This window comes from Lutzomyia longipalpis, chromosome 2 (genome assembly GCF_024334085.1).
Source record: "Lutzomyia longipalpis isolate SR_M1_2022 chromosome 2, ASM2433408v1".
In the NCBI taxonomy this organism is placed as follows: Eukaryota; Metazoa; Arthropoda; class Insecta; order Diptera; family Psychodidae; genus Lutzomyia; species Lutzomyia longipalpis.
Genome location: NC_074708.1, coordinates 7581029 through 7601119, shown reverse-complemented (window position 1 = coordinate 7601119; position 20091 = coordinate 7581029). Strand labels below are relative to the sequence as shown.

Here is a 20091-nt window from a genome sequence, read left to right as displayed (position 1 = left end):
TAAATTATCTTGACATTTCATAAATTTGCTTTTAGCACTTTATAGTTAATCGGGATCTAAGGTTAAATATGCCCAAAGATAGTACGTATGACTTTGAGGTTAAAATCTGCATATGTGTATTGGAATTAGCATAACAATTTATTCATTATAATGACTACATTTTATCATAAAATGTATTATGTAGATTTTGCTTCAACTTACGGAAATACTTTGAAAAAAAAAGCTCTGAAAGCTTCCTCTGAATGGGACAAAATGTTGCGGATATTTGACAAAAGTTTTGTGCTAAAAGTTATGTTATATGTTGTGGATTTGTGTGAGAAGTTTTGTTGCAAAAATTACAAAACATTGAAAAGTCAAACACAGACATTTGTACATAGCTAAAATTACATACAAAGTGTATATAGCGAAAATGTAGAAATGAAAGAGACAGTGAATGGTACAGAGGAAGATGAAAGAATGTGCGGGATATGTACGCAATTTTTGCAGCACACGCAAGACTCGCGGAGCAGGCAAAAGGTTAAACTTTGCAAGAATTGTGCAATGCGAAAGTTCGCGTTGCTGCCATAATTCCTTCTTGTATAAAAAACATTTTTTAAGCGACTCTAATAACTTTTTTACTTCTCTCGTGTTTTTTTTTTTTTGGCTTCTCGCCTATGTATGTGTGCCAATGTGAATTTGTGACGTAATGCAAGACCTTGCCTCCAATTTTCGCTTATGCTACGCGACCATGTTTTATGCCACTCTTACTCCATCCACCATACCTTTGTTCAATGCTCTCTGCAGCGGAGTTTTTTTTTTGGGCAGGCTTTTTCAGCAATTCGCGCATTTTAGCCCTGCTGTGAGACTTTTCCATTTGATTTGACTTCCACGAAATATTGCAAAAATATTTTTTTTCCTGTTGTTGCATTAAACTTTCCCCCTATGCGACATTGTATGTGCGGGGAAAACTTCCAAACAGGCGCGTATTTTTTTGTATGTGGTATTAATTATTAAAGATTCTTCATGAATTTTTCCGTTAGGGTGAAAAACACTGGGAAGGGTGTGTGGGAAAAGGGCTCAGCAAACACGCGCATTTCCAATCCCCCCGGGGGAATGTATTACGTCACAAAACTAAGCAATATTTTATATCATCCCTTGGCACATTCACAGGCTCTTGAACCCCATTTTTCCATCGACCAGTCATTGTTCTGCTTCTTTCTGTTGGTTGTACATAAAATGAGGTTTTTTTGCGATTGTGTGGCTGCGTGAACTTGTGCTGGAAAAAGAGGGGAAAAAGAGCTGGATAGAGAAGAAGAAAAACACGGTCGTTGCTTCTCTGTGAATTCGTTGGAAAGAATTTTAATTTTTATTTTCATGTAATAGCATCATTTAATGTCTTTTTCGCTTCATATTGTAAAGACTACACAAAGAATAAAAAAAAAAATACAAGAAAAATACCTTTGAAAGTTCCTCAACAAATTGACATTATAACTTTTTGAAAAAGTTTCTTCCAGACAGCTGAAAATATCACAGAGACTTCAAACTCAATAAATAAGAATTTGTTATTTGCCTAAACAAGTTGAACTTCTTCTGAGACGAGCAACACTACCTAATAATTCAATAGAAAATGTCAGTGGCTTAGCAAATATTGCGCACATTTTAGCCTTCCAATCGACAATTCCACATTGTACATAAGATTAATTATGTATTGACAAATTTCATGACTTGTGCATTAAAGTATGGGCTGCTCAAATATTTATTTTAATGCTTAATTTATTCCAATATTATTGCCGAATTTAATTATTGACGCAGAAACCATTACAAAATTTCATCATGCCGGATTGTGAGGTGAATAGCTAAATTTTCAATTAAACTAGAATTTCGAGGGGATGCATTTTAATGTTTTTTTTTTAAGAATTTTTAATTAAAATTGGTAAAATTTTGGGGAAGGGCAAATTGGTTTTAGAACAATGTTAAATAAATTAAAATTAATCATTATTAACTTCAGAGAGCTTTTTTTTAAGCTTTTGGCTGTGATTTTTCTAGGGCTTGAAGACATTTAGAAGTTCTTTTTAGCTATGATTCTTTTTATAGAACACCAATGATTTAATACAGATGTTTTTGATAAAGTTTAAAGCATTTTATCTCTCTATCTTTTTATTAAATTTTAAGAAAAGAAAATATTTTAATCATAATATAAAAAAAATTACTTAATTTAATGTAAATTTTTTAAATTAATAGTTGTTCAAAATTCTAACCCTTTCACGACCACATTAAACATTGAAACATGACTTTACTTTTTTAAGGCTCTTAAGTCGTTCGAGAAATTTTTTCGTTCAATTTTATTTCTTTAGCTTTTTTGCTGAGCCAAATTCCTGCTTTCCCAAGGAAAAATAGAGGCTTTTTCCCTATAATTTAACACTGGAAGTCTGCTAGATAAGAAAGATTTCTGTCAGATTGGAAAGAAATACTTTTCTACGGATATTTAATGCTTTTCTAACCTTTAAAATCAATTAAATTAATTCATATTCTGAAAATATAATGTTAAATGATTGGGTCAGCGTGTGACCCAATTTGGACGTGCCAGGGTTAACTGAATTTATTTATTTTATTCTTCAAAAAAATATTTAAATAAAATCATCAAAAGAATAAATTAAACCGATTTTCTACAAGATTTTTCTTTTAAATTTTAATTTAACAAAAAAAACTAACGAAGAATTGAAATTCAAATTTCAAAAGACGCACACGAACCCCTCTATCTAATGAAATATTCCCTCAGACAGGTGTGACAGAGTAGACATGTTCTAGGACTTAATGAATCCATTTTGCATCGAGCAAACTTCATCATTGGAATTAATTTGAATTCTTTGCAGAAGCTTTCTGAATAATTTTACTTGCTTCTATAAGATTTGAAATTATGTACATTCCCAGTGCAAAAAAGATCCTGAATACGTGCTCCTTAGTACGCAGAGCCTGACGTACATAACTTACTAAAAGAGATCCTGATGGAAATTCAAATTTTCCCTGCAAGAGCTCATGACGCTTTTTTTTCATTCCTTAAATGCAAAAAGGGAGTTTTGAAGAAAAAAAAATTGTCAAAGAGATTTCTCTCAGGAGACTTTCACCCCATTCACCTAAATAGGAAATTTCGTTAGGATGAGGGGGTTTAGAAATTCCTCTAATCTTTCAACTTTCTATTTTTTTTTTTGCTTTCTTTTACATCTTATGTCTCCCAACATACCCTCATGAATATGAAAGAGGCACAGGAGAAATTTCTCTTTCAACATGATGAGAATACTTTGCTGTCTCTCGTGGAAATGTACTCGTGTGTATAGTTTCATGGGAAACCACACTGTGTATATATTTTGGGGATGTTTCCCTCTCCCCCTTTCCCACTACATCAGCCAGGCTCCCAACATACATACATAGCGCGGGGAGAGACTTTAGTGTGTGAATAACATTCACTGTACCGAATCAATATATCGATCCAAATGTGTCTGGTGCTTCCATTCTGCACGGTCTCTGTTCCATCCCTTTCGCGCACCCACCCCTAAGCCACAAGGGTGCTATGAGATCAACCCTCATGTTGTGCTACTAATACCCCAGCAAGAGCAACAGAGACAACAGGCTCTCAATGTTGATGGTGCGTCACCCCCACGGTAATCAGAGCCATCATCCGCAAGACAACATAGAGCACACGATACATACATAACTTATATATAATAGAACAAGGGATGAAGCTCTCTCGGAGAATCTCTGATAGCGTAGCATCAATTGTAACAAGCCCAGGAGTTGCTGCTGACATTTTGTTCACAATAGAAAATATACCCTCAACATGGCTCATTCAGCCCCCTTTGGTGGAAGCAAAAGAGGCGATAGGAACGCCTCTCTTTCGGCTATAGCATGAATGGGATGTATTTAATGCCACATTCAGATTCACCAGATGAGACATTCTCACCCGAAACTTTATTTCCTGTGCAATCTAAACCCCCTCCCCCACCCCTGCCATCCACCACCCATCTCTATAGCTGTGGGAAGTCACTGCGTGAAGATTATATATGAAAATTTGGCTGCTGTAGCTGACAAAATAAATCTCTGGCGAAAGTTTTCGGAAGAGATTAAGCTCAGCGATATTGCGCTAAAATTCAACATCGCAGCCCAGGATAGAGAAGAAGCCACCAAAATTTTGCTATGAGCTGTAAATTGGGGAAATTTTGTAATTAATGCATTAAAGGGTGGTGGTTTATGGAAACGGAATATATAATTATCCATGGTGATATGTTATTTAAACAAACAACACAGCGACACTAGGTTAAGGGATATTATGTGTGGATAACATAGTGTATGGAACAGCACTCCTGCGAACATGAAGCTAATGGAATAAATCACCATAATAATTTGGAGAGAAATTTTAAAGTTTGTTATCAAAATAATGTTGGGTATATTATTCTACCTAAAGGACATTATTCACAGTATACACGAGAAGTCCTTGGAATTTGTACAAATTTTAGCCAAGAGATTATTATTTGGGAAGAAAGAAATGATTTTCTGCGGAAAAATTGAAAAAAATATATTTTAAAGGGTTTTGGAGCAATATTTGAATGATATTTGACCAATTATTGAACGATATATGATCCATATTTGTTTCTATCTTTTTCTCTTTTTAATTCATCTAAAATCAATAGAGAAACTCTTATGAGTACTTTTTGAATTTTGAACTTGCGTTCACCCGGAAGCGTCGTTAAACTTTGCTCAATTAACGACGCTTCCGGGTGAACGCAAGTTCAAAATTCAAAAAGTTATAAAAATACGTCGGAAATCAAACAATTTAGAACATCTTATGAGAACGTAAAGGATGATTTAAGACACTAAATGAAAGCAAAATTTTTTTCAATTTTTTTATGCTTTTTTTTACAATAAAAAAAGAAAATTGAGTTATTTTTTTCACGTACCATATGTCAAAATCTTTCAAATTATCACGTAAAAATATTTCTCAGTATGAGTCCTTTTTCATTAATTGAAAAAGAAATGGAAAATGAATCCAGCGACTTTCAAAGAGTCTTCTAAAAATCTTGTCGCAATAATTGATCAAATTTTGATCAAAAATTGGCCAAAATCTCATCACTTCAATTTTAATGTAAAAATCTGATATAAAATCACAAAAAGACGAAAAGTATTTCACTGAACATTTTTAACAATTTGTATAAATTATTTAAATTTTTCCTCCATTTTGATTAAAACTGCATCAAATTTGGAACAAAATTTGTTCAATTTTTGATCAATATTTGACTGAAAGATATTAATCCTCTTTTTCAATCCTTATTTTTTTCAATAAATAATAAGTCAAAATTTTTATAACTAAAAGATTAATTAAAAATATTTTTTAATCAAAGCAATAAATTAAAAATAAATAATTAATTTCTCAATTTTTTATCATTTATTTTTTGCAGATATAAAATTGGCCGAGGACCGGTGCTAAGATCGAGTGATCGTCGCCGTCCTCAGAGCAATTCGTCGGGCGCACCCCTGTCGCCGAGGGTGGTTCTATCGCGGCTAGAGCCAAGGGATTTCGAACGCCTGCGACTATCGTACAAAGTGACAATATTGGATCAGAGGCGCACACGAAGCAGCCGTGGCATGAACATGGGACAAAAAATATCTGGTGGCGTGAAATCAGTCAGCCGGGACTCTCCGGCTCCCTTTAAACCCATTATCCCGCGCGAATTGGCGGCGGACTTTACGAGGCCAGCACGACTGGATGTGCTGCTGGATATGCCAGCAGCGGCGCGGGAGACACAAGTGAAGTACTCGTGGAATTCCGAGGATAGGTCACTCAATATATTCGTGAAGGAGGACGACAAGCTCACATTTCACCGGCATCCAGTGGCACAGAGTACAGACTGTATACGAGGCAAGGTGGGCTTCACCAAAGGGCTGCACGTGTGGGAGGTGTTCTGGTCCACGCGGCAACGGGGTACGCATGCGGTGGTTGGCGTTGCGACGGCGGAGGCGCCCCTGCATTCGGTGGGGTACCAGAGTCTCGTCGGCTCGACGGATCAGAGCTGGGGCTGGGACTTGGGCAGGAATAAATTGTACCACGACTCAAAGAACTGCGCCGGAGTCACATACCCCGCCATCCTGAAGCCCGACGAGGCGTTCCTTGTGCCAGACAAATTCCTCGTTGCGCTCGACATGGACGAGGGCACGCTTAGTTTTATCGTGGACGGCCAGTACCTGGGAGTGGCGTTTCGGGGGCTCAAAGGGAAGAAACTCTATCCCATTGTGTCAGCCGTCTGGGGCCACTGTGAAATCACAATGAAGTACATCGGAGGTCTAGACCGTAAGTTTTTCTTTTCATTTCTTTTATTATTAATTTTTTTTTTAATTTAATATTAGATTTGCTTAAATTTCTTTTATTTTGGTGATTGAGTTGGATAAAAAATCGTGATTTAGCAATTTTTTTAAGACCTAAAGTATAATATTAAAACGAAATTTTGAAAAAAAAAGTCAAAGAAAAATCCTAGAAATGCGAGGGCTACATTGTAAAAATGGCTAAGTCAGTTCGGAGCCCATACAAAGTTAGCCGACTTAGCCGTTTTTAATATAATAATGTTTTTTTTAAAGACACGTAAATTGAGAAAAAAAAACGTCAAAACCTTAAAAAAAATAATGATGAACTTAAAAAAAAACGTTAAAATCTTTAATAAAAAGAGTAATGATAAACTTTGAAAAACAAGCATTCAATTCGCTAAAAAATAACAAAATAATGTCAAAAGTTTAAAAAGTTAACGATAAACTTTAGAAAGAAAACGTCAAAATCTTTGAAAAGTTAACGATAAACATTAAAAAAGACTTCTAAAGGTTTATAATATAACGATAAACGTTTAAAAATAAATGTCTAAATCTTTGAAAAGTAACTATCTTTGGTTTAAAAAAAAAGAAATGTTAAATATTAGAAAATAATAAAAAAAAAAAATAAACAAATACAATAAAATTGATAAATAAATTAAAATAAATAAAAACGTTTTCGTTAAAATGAATCCAACTCTTTAGAATATTCTAAATAAATTAGAACTTTGAAAAAAAAAATTAATGAAATTTTCCTTTTTTATTCCGTTCTATCTAATCCGTTCAAAAAAATAATCCTCTCTGTTTTATTAAAAAATTAATTCAAGCCAAAAAATTGCCTCTGTGTATTTTTTTAATTTTCCTCCAATCCTTGTTTGTTTTAATTAAATTTTCAAATATAGTGTAGAAAAAAAAGAATAAAAAAATGTGAATTTACTAAAATCACGCAACGGTCAAAGTCTGCATAAACTAACACGAATTTATTCTAAAATAGATTTTCTGTTGAATTTATGCTGCAATACTGAAAAAAAAATTAGAAAATTCTCTATTGATTTTGGTAAAATAAATTTTCAAAATTAATTCATTTTCTTTCTCTTTTGCATTTGCAGCTGAACCACTTCCACTTATGGATCTCTGTAGGAGAGTAATACGCCAGAAAATAGGACGACACAGACTTGAAGAACGCATTCAGGAACTTCAGCTGCCAGAATCAATGAAAACCTATCTTCTCTATCGAGACCGTAGATAATAAATCTTCCACATTAAGAGTAAGAGTGAGTGAGTGAGAGAGAAAATAAGCCACCACAAGACACAATCTCAGCTTCCGAATTCAAATTTGCTACTAAAAAAAAATGGGCAAAAATATTTTTTTCAGTGTTTGTTAATTCTAAATGAAAACAAAAGAACATTAGGGAGGGCAGATTAAAGATTTATTAGATTTTTTATTTCGCAAATTAATTTAAGTGGAAAAATGGGGAAATTTTTTGAGAGAAAATCAATGCAACTGGTACACCCTGTATTAGGGGAATGTGGGGAAACTTTCTCAGTTTTTCTTTCTAATACGATGGGTGTACTGGAAAGATTTTGGACTTTTAAGCAAAAGAAAAATAAAATACGAATAAAAGTAATAAGAAAAAAAAGATTAGAAAAAATGACGTAGGAGGAAAATTCGTAGGGTGATAGAGGGCTAAATTAGAGAAGAAGATGAAAAGAAATGAATTATTGAAAGAAAAAAAAACTGATTTAGAAATTGATAGGCAAAAGATTGTCCATGAGAAGCCAAAACATGGTTCAACTTTGTAAACAATCTGTGTGATTTTCAGTGATTATTTTATGTGAAACTTTTTTTTTTGTATAATTATTATAAAATTAGAAGAAAACAAATAACAAAGATTTGACGCGCGGGGCTCTAAAGTCAAGGAAAGAAAAACCGGAAGAAGCGATAAAAAAGTGTTTTGTCAGTAGAATTTTTTTTGTAATTTTCAAAATTTGACTTTTTCGAGAAAAAAAAACTTTTGGAGCACTTTTTTGAATCTCAATGGAATTAAAAAAAATGAATATTTTTCTTGTGTATAAACAAACATAGAGGAAGTTGAGAGACACATTAAAGAGACAAGAATGCTGCTTGATTTTTTTTAGTCTGCAGAATTTTTGGGGAATGAATATAAAAAAAAGAAAAATCTTAATAAATAAATTTTTTGGGTAAGTATATAAAGTATATTGAATGAGAAGTTATATACATAAAGAAAAACTATATATAAACAAGACAAGACTTCGTATTAATTGATATTAATTAATAAATGAAAAAAAAATAAACTGTAATGAGAAGTAAATAAATTTGAATAAAAAAAAACGTGTAAGGATAGAGGCGTAAGATATATTAAAAAAAAATATTGAAGGGAGAAATGTTGAGAAAAGTAATACTTTCGTGAAAAAAAAACATAGAAACGGTCATTTTATTTTTTCAATATTTCAAGAAAAAAAATTTCAAAAAATGTACATTTAAAAGGAGAATCTTGAAATAATAGAATAAAAGAAAAATTTAGATGAAAAAAAACCAATAAAACTTTCCAAAAAAAAATATCTTTAGATTATTGAGTGTTCTGGCAAGAAGAAAAAACAAATATTTTCTAATATTTCGACCTTAAATATATTTCTTTTTCTTTTTAAAAAGAAAATTCATTTTTTCAAAAAAAGCGCGGTAGAAGAAACTAAATTAAAAATATCAGCAACAATGTCCAGTTAGACGAGAGAGTTAAGCAAAAGAAAAAAACAAAAAATGTTTGTAAAATTTTAATGATAAAATTAACCGAGAAATCAAGCAATTTATTTCTTAAAAAAAAAGAAAAATTTGATAGAATATAAAGGAAAAAATATTTAAATGAAAAGAATTCTATAATTTTTTATGTTTTGAACGGAAAGCGGGGGTGTGAAGAAAAGAGAAAATGAAACTCCTTTTTGTACATACTTTTGTGTTCGACTTAATCTCTTAGGGATTAATTAATCAATTTTTACATTTAAAAAAAATGAAAGAAAATCGTAAGTAAAATGAAATGAATAAAAAAATGAGAATTACAATTTTTTATTTGTAATGTGTATTTAAAAAAAAAAACAACAAAATAAGAAAAATTCTCTTATATTTTTGTAAGAGAGCGAGAGCGAGAGAGCGTATGAGGGAATGTGTGATGATCATGTGGAATTGAATGGCAAATTATAGTATTTTTTTCTTTTTATATTTCTTCATTTTATTAATTGTTTTCCCCCCAATTCAATCATTTATTAAACTATATTTTAGCTGTGTTTCTTTCAGACACAGCTTTTGTGTACCGAGCAAAATCGAAAGTCGTCAGATCGGGCTCAAACTTGGGATGAGCACGAATTAGGGTCCCCACATTCCAAAAAACGTATGCGCCAAAAAAATTTTTTTCCGGCCGGCCGTCCGTCCGGCCGTCCGTCCGGCCGTCCTTCCGGCCGTCCGGAACATAACGCTAAATTGCGAGAGAACGGTAATAGATAGAGACTTGCGGTAAACGGCAAAGTTTAAATATCGACTGGAAGACATCCGATTATGATGTCAAATTTTACCCCCCACCCCTCCGTCCGCCATTTTGAATAACCTCAAAATTTTGTTTTCGCTATATCTCAGCCCCTGTAATAGCTAAAAATCTGAAATTTTTATATGGTGTAGGGGCCATCAAGAGCTTTCCAACGATACCTCATTTTCGAAAATCGGTCAAGTCGTTTAGTCAATATGGCCGCCACAATTTTTCATCGAAAATCGACCATAACTCGAAAACGGTTTGACCGATTTTGATCAACCCGGGCTCAAATGAAAGCTTTCAACAAACCCTATAACTCTCTAGAACATCCAAAGTTTCAAAAGTGATCGCTAGAGGGCCAAAAATCAAAAACAAAATTTTCGATGAGTTTTCGATGAATATCTCGAAAACGACGACATAAATTTTTTTCATTTTTTGATATGTTGTAGCTGACCATATTATCTAGCTTCATGCCAAAAATGAAGAAAATCTATGGATCCGTTCTCGAGATATAGCCTTCCAAAGTTGGCATGTCATATCTCGGGTTCTACAAGTCCGATTTCGATCAACTCAAGCGCAAATGAAAGGTTTCGTGAAACCCTTCAAATGTCTAGAACATTGCAACTTCGAGAAATAACCACAAGAGGCGCTAAGATAAAAAACAAAGTTTTCGAAGATTTCGAACTCGAATTTTTCGAAAATGGCGACATAAATTTTTCTCATTTTTCGATATGTTATAGCTGACTTCAAGACCTTTGAAACAAAAAAAAATTATGAAAATCTATGGATCCGTTCTCGAGATATAGCCTTCTAAAGATTTATTAGGGTATGATTGTTCTAATTTTCCCTACTTTGCGCGTATTTGAATTAATTCGCGTTCTAGTTTGCTCTCACAAAATTGGTACACTGAAAGAAACACAGCTCTCGTAAGCTTGGTCAGCTTACCAGTACATTTTTCTGTGTATTTTATTGCCTTTTTTTTAAATAAATTTTTTGCCACGTTTTCACACAAATAAACAAGAGAAAAAATACGTGGTGAGAAAAGAATTTAATTTTTTTCCCACCAAAATAGATTTTTAAGAGGAATTTTCTTCGTTCCCCCAATTTTATAGTAAATGTACATAGCCTTAAAAAATTTACATATAATTTCTATTTTTTTTATTTACAAAATGATGAATCTCTTTAAGCATTCGTGTTTCTTTCTGCGAATCCCGAATATGAAAAGCAGCCTATACAAAGGAAACTTTTAAAGAGTCCAGCAAGGGTTAAATCTTTCCTTCTTTTGAGTAGAAATCCTTGAAAAGAAAGATTGATTTTTGACAATTTATTTAACGCGGAAAAAAGCTCGAAAAAATTGTGGTTTTAGTAAATTTATGAGTTAAATTTCGCGCTAAATATTTACCAATTAGCCTCTTTTAGATTAAAAAGGAATTCTACTCAGAAGAAGAATTTAATCAGTGTTGAACTCTTTAAAGGATTTTCTAATTAGATAATTTTTTCCGTGATTTTTTTTACAGTAGTGGCACTAAAAACAAATTATTTCTTATCAAAAAATCGATGATTTTTCATATTTTTTCACTTTTTCTATGTAATAGTTTGGTCAGAGGTGAGAGTTAAATCTCCATTTATTATTAAGAAATCAATTAGACAAATAAATTTGAAATCGATGAGAAGAGAAAAGACGTAAAAATCGATTAGAAAAGACTTCAAGAAATCGATGAGAAAATACGACAAATATCGATTTGAGAATGTATTGGAAACTCGATGTGAAAAGACATTGAAAATTGACGTTAAAAGATTTTAATATCAATGTAAGAAAAACGTTGAAAAATCGAGTGAAGAAACGTTAAAAGATTGACACAAAGAAACGACAAGAAATGATGTAATAAATACTTAAATATCGACGTGAAAACAAATTTAAAATCAATGTGAACAGATGCCAAAAAAGCAATTTGAAAATGTCTAACATTGATGTAATTAAACGTCAAAAATCGATATGAAAATACGTTAAAAGATCGATATGAAAATAAGTTAAACGATATTATGTAGATTGGTACAAGATTGATGTAAAAAATCGATTTACATCAAGATATCGATGTCAAAAGTTTACTGAACGATTGATGTAAGAGACGTCAAAGAATCGATTAAAAATAACGTCAAAAAATCGACGTAAGAATATGTCAAACTATGATCTGAAGATTAATCAAAGATTGATGAAAAAGATTGATTTACGTCTAAATATCAATTAAAAAAAAAAAAAACGTTAAACAATCGTTGGAAAAAAAACGTCAAAAATCGATGAAAAAACCTGCAAATCTCGACTTAAGCCTCAAGTCTGAACAAACTATTACTTCACTTTTTCCATTGTTTCTTTTATGTGAAAAAGTGCGAAAAAAAGTCATTCAATGCAATTTTTAAAGAAAATTAAATTATAACGAAAGAAAAAAATTAAGAAAAGCAATTCCGAGTGTTTGAAAAACAGTCTTTAATAAAAAAAAAAAGTTAGAGAAACTTAAAAAAAGCAAGAAAATCATTCCGACATTTTGAAGAAGAATTATAAAAAAATCAATTCATAAAACGCCCAACAACGAATTAATAGAGGAAAAAAAAAGAAGAAAAGAATGAAAAACCTCCGATTGCAGAAATTTTCATTTTTCTACTTAAAAAAGCACTGGCAAGAACTTTTTCATGAGAGTCTTTTTGTGGGTGTGAAAGAGGAAATTTTCTTTTTTATAATCGCGATTTCTGAGCGGAGGACGAAGAGAGAGAGGAAAAAAAGTGAATTGTATGACTGCAGCGAGTTGATTGTGTGTTGTACATAGGGGAGGGATGCGCAAGGAGGGTGGGAGAGAGAGCGAGAGGAACTAATAAAAGGAGAAAAAAAAAGGAGAAACTCATTAAATTAGAAATTTGTACGTCTTAAGGAGTAACAAAATTACAATTATAAAATTATAATGACAATGTAATAAAGAAAATTATGAAAGTAGCATAAAAGCTTTTATGTTTTCTGCACCCCAAATTATGCAGCTTCAGCAAAACTGTTTCGTGGGAGGTTTTAGGGGGGTGGAAATGGGGGAAGTTTTCAGTGAGAGAAAATATATATTTATTATTTTATTGTCGTCCTTTCAGCTGCAGAGGAGAACGGTGGGTACTTACATTGCATTAGTGCTTCTTAAGCACAAGGAAGGAGCACTTGAGTAAACTTTGCACACTTTGCAGCAATTTTCAGGCATTTCAGCATTTCTTAGAGGGTGAAAAGTTCCTTTTAGGGGCTGCAAATTGGCAGAATTATTATCAATTTGTTTCAAATAGAATATCTGGCTTTTTGAATGGGATTTTAAGGATAGAAAGAAGTCAATTTTAAAGCCTCAATTTTGCAGAAAAACTAATTCTATCGATTCTAGTCTTTTAAATTTGACTCTAGTCAAGACACATTTTATTCTAGAAATATCCACAAAATTTATTTGTAAATATAAAGGAAGGAAACGTAAGAAAAATGTACTGGTAAGCTGACCAAGCTTACGGGAGCTGTGTTTCTTTCAGTGTACCAATTTTGTGAGAGCAAACTAGAACGCAAATTCATTTAAATACACGCAAAGTCCGAAAAAGTTGAAAAGTCACCCCACAAGAAATCTTTAAAACGCCATATCTCGTGAACATATCATAGATTTTCGAGTTTGAGCTATCGTTGGAAAGGTCTTAACCTCAACTATAACATATTAAAATATGAAGTAAATCGATAACGGCATTTTCGAAATATTCGAGTTTGATATTTTCGAAAATTTTGATTTTGACTTTAGCGCCTCTCGCGGTCATTTCTCGAACTTGAAATGTTCTAGACATTTGTAGGGTTTCACGAAACCTTTCAATTGCGCTTGAGTTGATCAAAATCTGACTTGTAGAACCCGAGATATGACATGTCAAAGTTGAAACTCAAAATTTTCAAAATGGCGACATAATTTTTTTTAATTTTTTTATAAATACAGTTGAAGTCCTCATCAACGAACAATCGGATGTACTACTCTCGCGTATTAAAAATAATGCGCGAGAGTAGTACATCCGATTGTTCGTTGATGTGGACTTTGCTGTAGATGTTATAGTAAGCTATAATATATCAAAAAATGAAGTAAATCGATAATGGCTTTTTCGAGATATTCATTGAAAACTCATCGAAAATTTTGTTTTTGATTTTTGGCCCCCTAGTGGTCACTTTTGAAACTTCGGATGTTCTAGAGAGTTGTAGGGTTTGTTGAGAGCTTTCATTTGACCCCGGGTTGATCAAAATCGGTCAAGCCGTTTTCGAGTTATGGTCGATTTTCAATGAAAAATTGTGGCGGCCATATTGACTAAACGGCTTGACCGATTTTTGAAAATGAGGCATCGTTGGAAAGATCTTGATGGCCCTACAACATATAAAAATTTCAGATTTTTAGCTATTACAGGGGCTGAGATATAGGCAAAACAAAATTTTGAGGTTATACAAAATGGCGGACGGAGGGGTGGAGGGGTGGATTTGACCTCATAAACGGATTTCTTCAGGTCGATATTTAAACTTTGCCGTTTACCGAAAGTCTCTATCTATTACGGTTCTCTTGTAAAAAATTTTTTTTTGGCGCATACGTTTTTTGGAATGCGGGGACCCTAATTCGCGCTTATCCCAAGTTTGAGCCCGATCTGACGACTTTCGATTTTGCTCGGTACACAAAAGCTGTGTCTGAAAGAAACACAGCTAAAATACATCTTTAAACAATTCTAAAGAACATTCCGCGATGTATTTTTTCCATTAATTTTGAACAAACAAATAATTTTAATTTATTTGTATTGACTGCTATAAAAAATTGCATTCTCAATATTCCATGTTTTCATCTTAATGCAATTACGAGCATTATTTGTTTACCTCACAGATGGGCGCACTTTTTCTTCGCGCATCACCTTCAACGACGCTCTCTGTGAAAGGGCGAGCAGCTGAATCTTCGGTGGATGGATGCATAAAGACCGAGCACGAGCGCAATCTCAATTAACGAGAGTGCTGGCAAAATTAATTCAGCAATTTGTCCAATAAAAGAGTCTTGGTTTGATTTATTGCAATTTGGCACAGCAGCTGCTCCTGGGGCCAAAAGGCGCACTCCGCTGGGGAAAAGTTTCAAGCAAAAGAGAAAGGTTTCGATTTGCCCCTCTCATGTGACTTTCTGCCCTCACAGAACCCTCAAACAATTCCCAAAATCCTTTTATCTCCACCGCCACACTCCATGCGAAGACATGAGAAGGAGACTTTGAGGAATCCGCCGAGTTGAAGAGGAGAAAAACAAAATTAAATAATCAGCTCATCCATCTGCAGGAAAGCCTTTCGAAGTCTGCAGGGAATGTCTCTCCCAACTCCTTTTTTGGCATCCCAGTGGGACCCCTTTTATTGATTCCCACACAGCTAGCACAAGGACACACACCCCAGAGGATGGAGGAAGGGTTAGAGGGTACGGCAATTATTTATAGCTGAATGTATGCAAATGAGGGGGTTGCTTTTCTGCATGAGTATCCACGTCTGAGGGTCAAATTGATTGATACTCTTTCGAGGCGGGTGATTTTTCGGCTCTGGCCCATTGTATACCAATTAAATCCTCCAACATATATACAACCGAATGGCGGAAATTCGCATTGGGCACGCTTCGGGGGTTGTGACGCTATGTAGAGCCCCTAAAGCAAAATGGGGTTGATGTTAAAAATAAATTAAAATACAAATTCAGCTTCAGGGCCCAAAAATTTCATTTCGTTCCTTCATAGAAAAATTATCAACTATGTATGTTGCGTTATTATTGCTTAGGGGGTGTAATTGAAAATAATATTTTAATAATATATTATATATTTTCACACCACCGCCGTTGGAAAATGTGAAAATTTTTAAAATGACCGAGAAATTAAAAATTCCGAAAAGGAAAAATTTCAAAGGAATTTAAAGAAAATTTTTATTTCAAAGGTTCTTTCAATAAAAATCACTCGTAGTTTTTTTTAACCTCTAGGCCGCCAAGCGGGGTCGTTGAACGACCCCAGCCCTATATTTCGTGCTATAACTTAATAAATATAAAATATAGGGGAACATGGGGCAATTTGTTAATTTTAATTGAGAAGTATATTTTCCTTGGTATGTACTGAGAAAATATTTTAATTTTATAATGACGACTGTCTTATAGGAAATTTTCTGGGCTACAACTTTGTCTCACACGATTTCTTTCTATCTCAATGGGAAAATGCATTTTCAGTCCATTTTCCGAACCTTGCGATATAACATTTTGCCCCAGTTACCCCTACCATTCCCATCTTTTGGAAATAAGTTCTTTGGTTATCTGAGGAGGTTGTGTAAAAATTTCAGCTCAATCCGTCCACCACAAGAAAAGATATTAAGGAAAATGTAGAAGAAGGGAATTCAAAAATTGGTGTAACGGCCATGCTGCGGAAAATTTCTCAGAATGAAGTTAGTCACATCATAAATCATATGGTTGAAGGGGGTTGAAGGGTTGTGTTTACTTTCTCACTTTACCATCTCAGTGTCAGAATTATCGCGAATAAGTAACATAAACAACATAAAACATAATTAGAAGCATATAAGTGTGCAAAACAATAAAGAATATTGGAGAAATATTGCCATTTATCACGGTGCGGGAAGTGAGGGGAATGTGGGGAAGTAGTGAAAAAAAATAGCATTTGCGGTCAACTTCGTGGCAAATTTCTCACGAAGAAAGTGTGAAAAATGAGTGAAAAATGTTTTTCCCTAATATCTTCTTCTGCGTGTTTCCGGGTGGCGAATTTGTGATGCAAGGGGCAAGAGGACTATATAAGGAGTCTAAAGGTAGTGACCCGACAGTTCCCGGTTGTATGGTTTATGAGAAAATCGACTTCCTTCTTGGGGTCGTTCAACGACCCCACCTTGGCGCTCTAAGGAAGCTCCAAGGTCTTGGCGGCCTGCAGGTTAAGAAAAATCTTTAGTGTAGGTATTCTGCCCCATAGCGTTAAGCATGTATACAGATGATTAAATACGTTAAAAAATATAAATAGTTTTATACCCAATCGTGTAACAAATACTCACCGATGTAGAAATAGTACTCCCGGCCGGACCTCAACTTATGCTTATTTTGCTTAGCTTAATTTTGTTCTATCTAGTAATTTTAAAGCTTCAAACGTTGGAAAAGAAGCGACAGATATAAAGAAGGAATGTCAATTGAAACCCTCAATGCATAGGAAATTCAATAGTGTTAGGAGCCTTCAAATGTTAGAAAAGACATGTCAAACGTTAAAAAAATATGTCAAACTTTTGAAAGAAGTATTAAATGTCAAAACTAACGTCAAATGTTGTAATGAAACGTAAAACGTTAGAAAAAAGACATCAGACAATAAACGGAATGTCAAATATTGTAAAAGAAATGTCAAAAGTAAAATGTTAAAAAATTACAGCTGGACATTTAAAAAATAACATCAAACGTTAGAAAAGAAATATCAAACGTTTGTAAATTAATGTCTTTAAAATTAACGGAAAACCTAAAAACATCTTCTTAAATATATTTCTGACCTCGCTCCTCAATTTAATTGTAATTATTTTTAAGATTTTTAATATCTGAGTTTTTGATCGATTTTTTTTAAATTAATCTTTTCAATCCCTATTCTTTGAATTATTCCAAGGGATGGATTGTATCGATTGTTTCGAATTTTATAGAACATACAGCATCCCCTATAAACCGGAAAAGTACACCCTTTTGTAAATTATATAGATCCATTTCACACTTTCTTGGGGGTTGGGCCACCTACCAAGCGCGTCCCCGGGTGGTGGATAGGGGAACGGCTGCGTTGGGTTAATACCGTCCGCAGTTAGCATTAGGTATAGCTAGTAGTACGTGTTGGTGAAGTGCTCTTCACGCCCACGATAAACCTATGGTCAAACCTATGCCGCGAACCAGCCCATTTCCGTCCACGCCGGATAATGCAGGTTTAGCTTGGGGCTACCTTCCCCTTCTTGTAAAAAAACCCCTGGTGAGAATGAATTAAGGAGCCTCGGATCTGGACTGATACACCGACGACGACCAAAGCCTAGTAAACCGGACAATGATTTACGCATTTTCTCATGGAACGTGCGCTCCCTGTATAGAGCTCGCGCGGCAGCGCAACTGGCCGATACCCTGTCCCAATATAAGGCTGACATCACCGCCATCCAAGAAATGCGCTGGACAGGACAAGGTGTTCTGGAGAAGCGTGACTATAATATCTATTATAGTTGCCATCCTAAACATCATATGCTCGGCGTGGGCTTCCTGGTCAGCCGTAAAGTGAAGCCCGCGGTAATCGGCTTCAAACCGATAAGTGAGAGGCTGTGCACTCTGCGCGTGCGAGGCAAATTCCAGAACATCAGCCTCATAAATGTTCATGCCCCTACGGAGGATTCCAGCGAGTCGGAAAAGGATAACCTCTACGATTTGGTGGAACAAGCCCTCAACGCCTGCCCAAGATATGATGTCAAAATCGTTCTTGGGGACATGAATGCAAAGATAGGGAGGGAACCAGTCCACAGGCGGTATACTGGTGACCATAGCTTGCATGAGAACTCCAATGACAATGGACAACGCATCATCAATCTCGCCGCTGCACACAACCTGGTGGTTGGGAGTACCCGGTTCGCGCGGAAAAACATCTACAAAGCCACTTGGGCTTCACCGGATGGAATAACCTTCAACCAGATTGACCACGTGCTGATCGACCGCCGACATCAAACGTCCCTACTGAACGTGAGAACGTTCCGTGGAGCAAACGTCGATTCTGACCACTTCCTCGTTGGGGCTGTGTTCAGAGCTCGGGTGGCCACCTTCAAAGGGGTGGCAGCAACAAAGTCGGTGAAGATCAACATAGAAGCACTGAAAAATGAGCAGCTTCGTGCAAAATATGCAGAGGAAGTTGATGCCGCCCTTGCAAATAATGCAAGTGGACCTGGAGACGGGATGCCCATCAACGACATGTGGGAGCATGTTAAGAGCGTCGTCATTGGGAAGGCCTCCACCACCCTTGGCCTCGGTCGGAAAGCAGATCGGAACGACTGGTTCGACGATGAATGCAAGCTAGCCACTGAGCAAAAGAATGCAGCATACCGAGCTATGCTGAGTTCAAGAACACGATCACGCGTGGAGTCTTATCGGGATCTCAGAAGAAAGGAGAAAAAAGTTCACCGACGGAAAAAAGAAGCTTGGGAAAAAGAACTAGTCTGTGAACTAGAAGGATACAGGAAGCAGCCGCACCAGGCGCGGAGATTTTACCAGCGTGTTCGCGGGATGAAACCGTATACACCGAAGTGTTCATCTTGCAGGGACAAACAGGGAAACCTGGTCTCCGATCAGGAGGGCATCCTGGAGCGTTGGGCTGAGCATTTTGATGAACTACTGAATGGGCAGCTCGAGGACGAGGTGACGATTCCACACCTTCAAGCCAACAATGACATGCTGGATCCACCGAGCATGGATGAGACTATGGCTGCGATTCGGCGGCTCAAGCACAATAGAGCGCCGGGGCCTGACGGAATCGCATCAGAGCTGCTCCAATGTGGGGGGGACCGTTTGCACTCAGGTCTCCATCAATTGGTGCTCAGAGTGTGGGACGAGGAGGTGATGCCAGCGGATTGGAAAATAGGCGTCATCTGTCCCATATTCAAGAAAGGAGATATCACCAAGTGCAGCCAATATAGAGGTATCACGCTGTTGAGTACCGCCTATAAGATATTCTCCTCTATCCTACTTGGTCGGATAGCCCCATACGCCCAAGCCGCAATTGGAAACTATCAGTGCGGCTTCACCCCAGGAAAATCAACAGCCGACCAAATCTTTTCCCTGAGGCAATGCATGGAGAAGATGAGAGAGTATGACCAAGTTCTCCACCATCTCTTTATCGACTTCAAGGCGGCCTACGACAGCATAGCCAGGGTGAAACTCTACGTTGCCATGAGGGAATTAGGCATCCCTGAAAAGTTGATAAGACTGACCAGAATGACCATGACCGATGTGAGGAGCAGAGTAAAGGTGGACGGATCGCTTTCAAGGGAGTTCCACGTCAAAAATGGACTCAGACAGGGGGACGGACTCTCGTGCGTTCTCTTCAACCTGGCACTTGAGAAAGCGATTCGAGACTCCGGCGTGCGCATGAGGGGGACCATACTCAATAAGTCCACGCAGCTTCTCGCGTATGCTGACGATATAGACAT

The 20091-nt window shown here is 35.6% G+C and overlaps 2 protein-coding genes across 4 annotated transcripts in view; one reads left to right on the top strand and one right to left on the bottom strand.

The window, feature by feature from the left end:
• LOC129789076 (protein gustavus) overlaps positions 1-8451 on the top strand; it is a 70719-nt gene extending 62268 nt beyond the window's left edge. For all 3 annotated transcript variants that reach the window (XM_055825712.1, XM_055825713.1, XM_055825711.1), the window contains 2 exons: positions 5430-6319; positions 7437-8451. In XM_055825712.1, the coding sequence (XP_055681687.1) occupies positions 5617-6319; positions 7437-7576 (843 nt within the window). In that variant the 5' untranslated portion in view covers positions 5430-5616 and the 3' untranslated portion in view covers positions 7577-8451. The remainder of the gene's footprint in view (positions 1-5429; positions 6320-7436) is intronic.
• The window catches only part of LOC129788976 (dachshund homolog 2), a 1190888-nt gene that overhangs the window by 354546 nt on the left and 816251 nt on the right, over positions 1-20091 (bottom strand). The window lies entirely within an intron of this gene.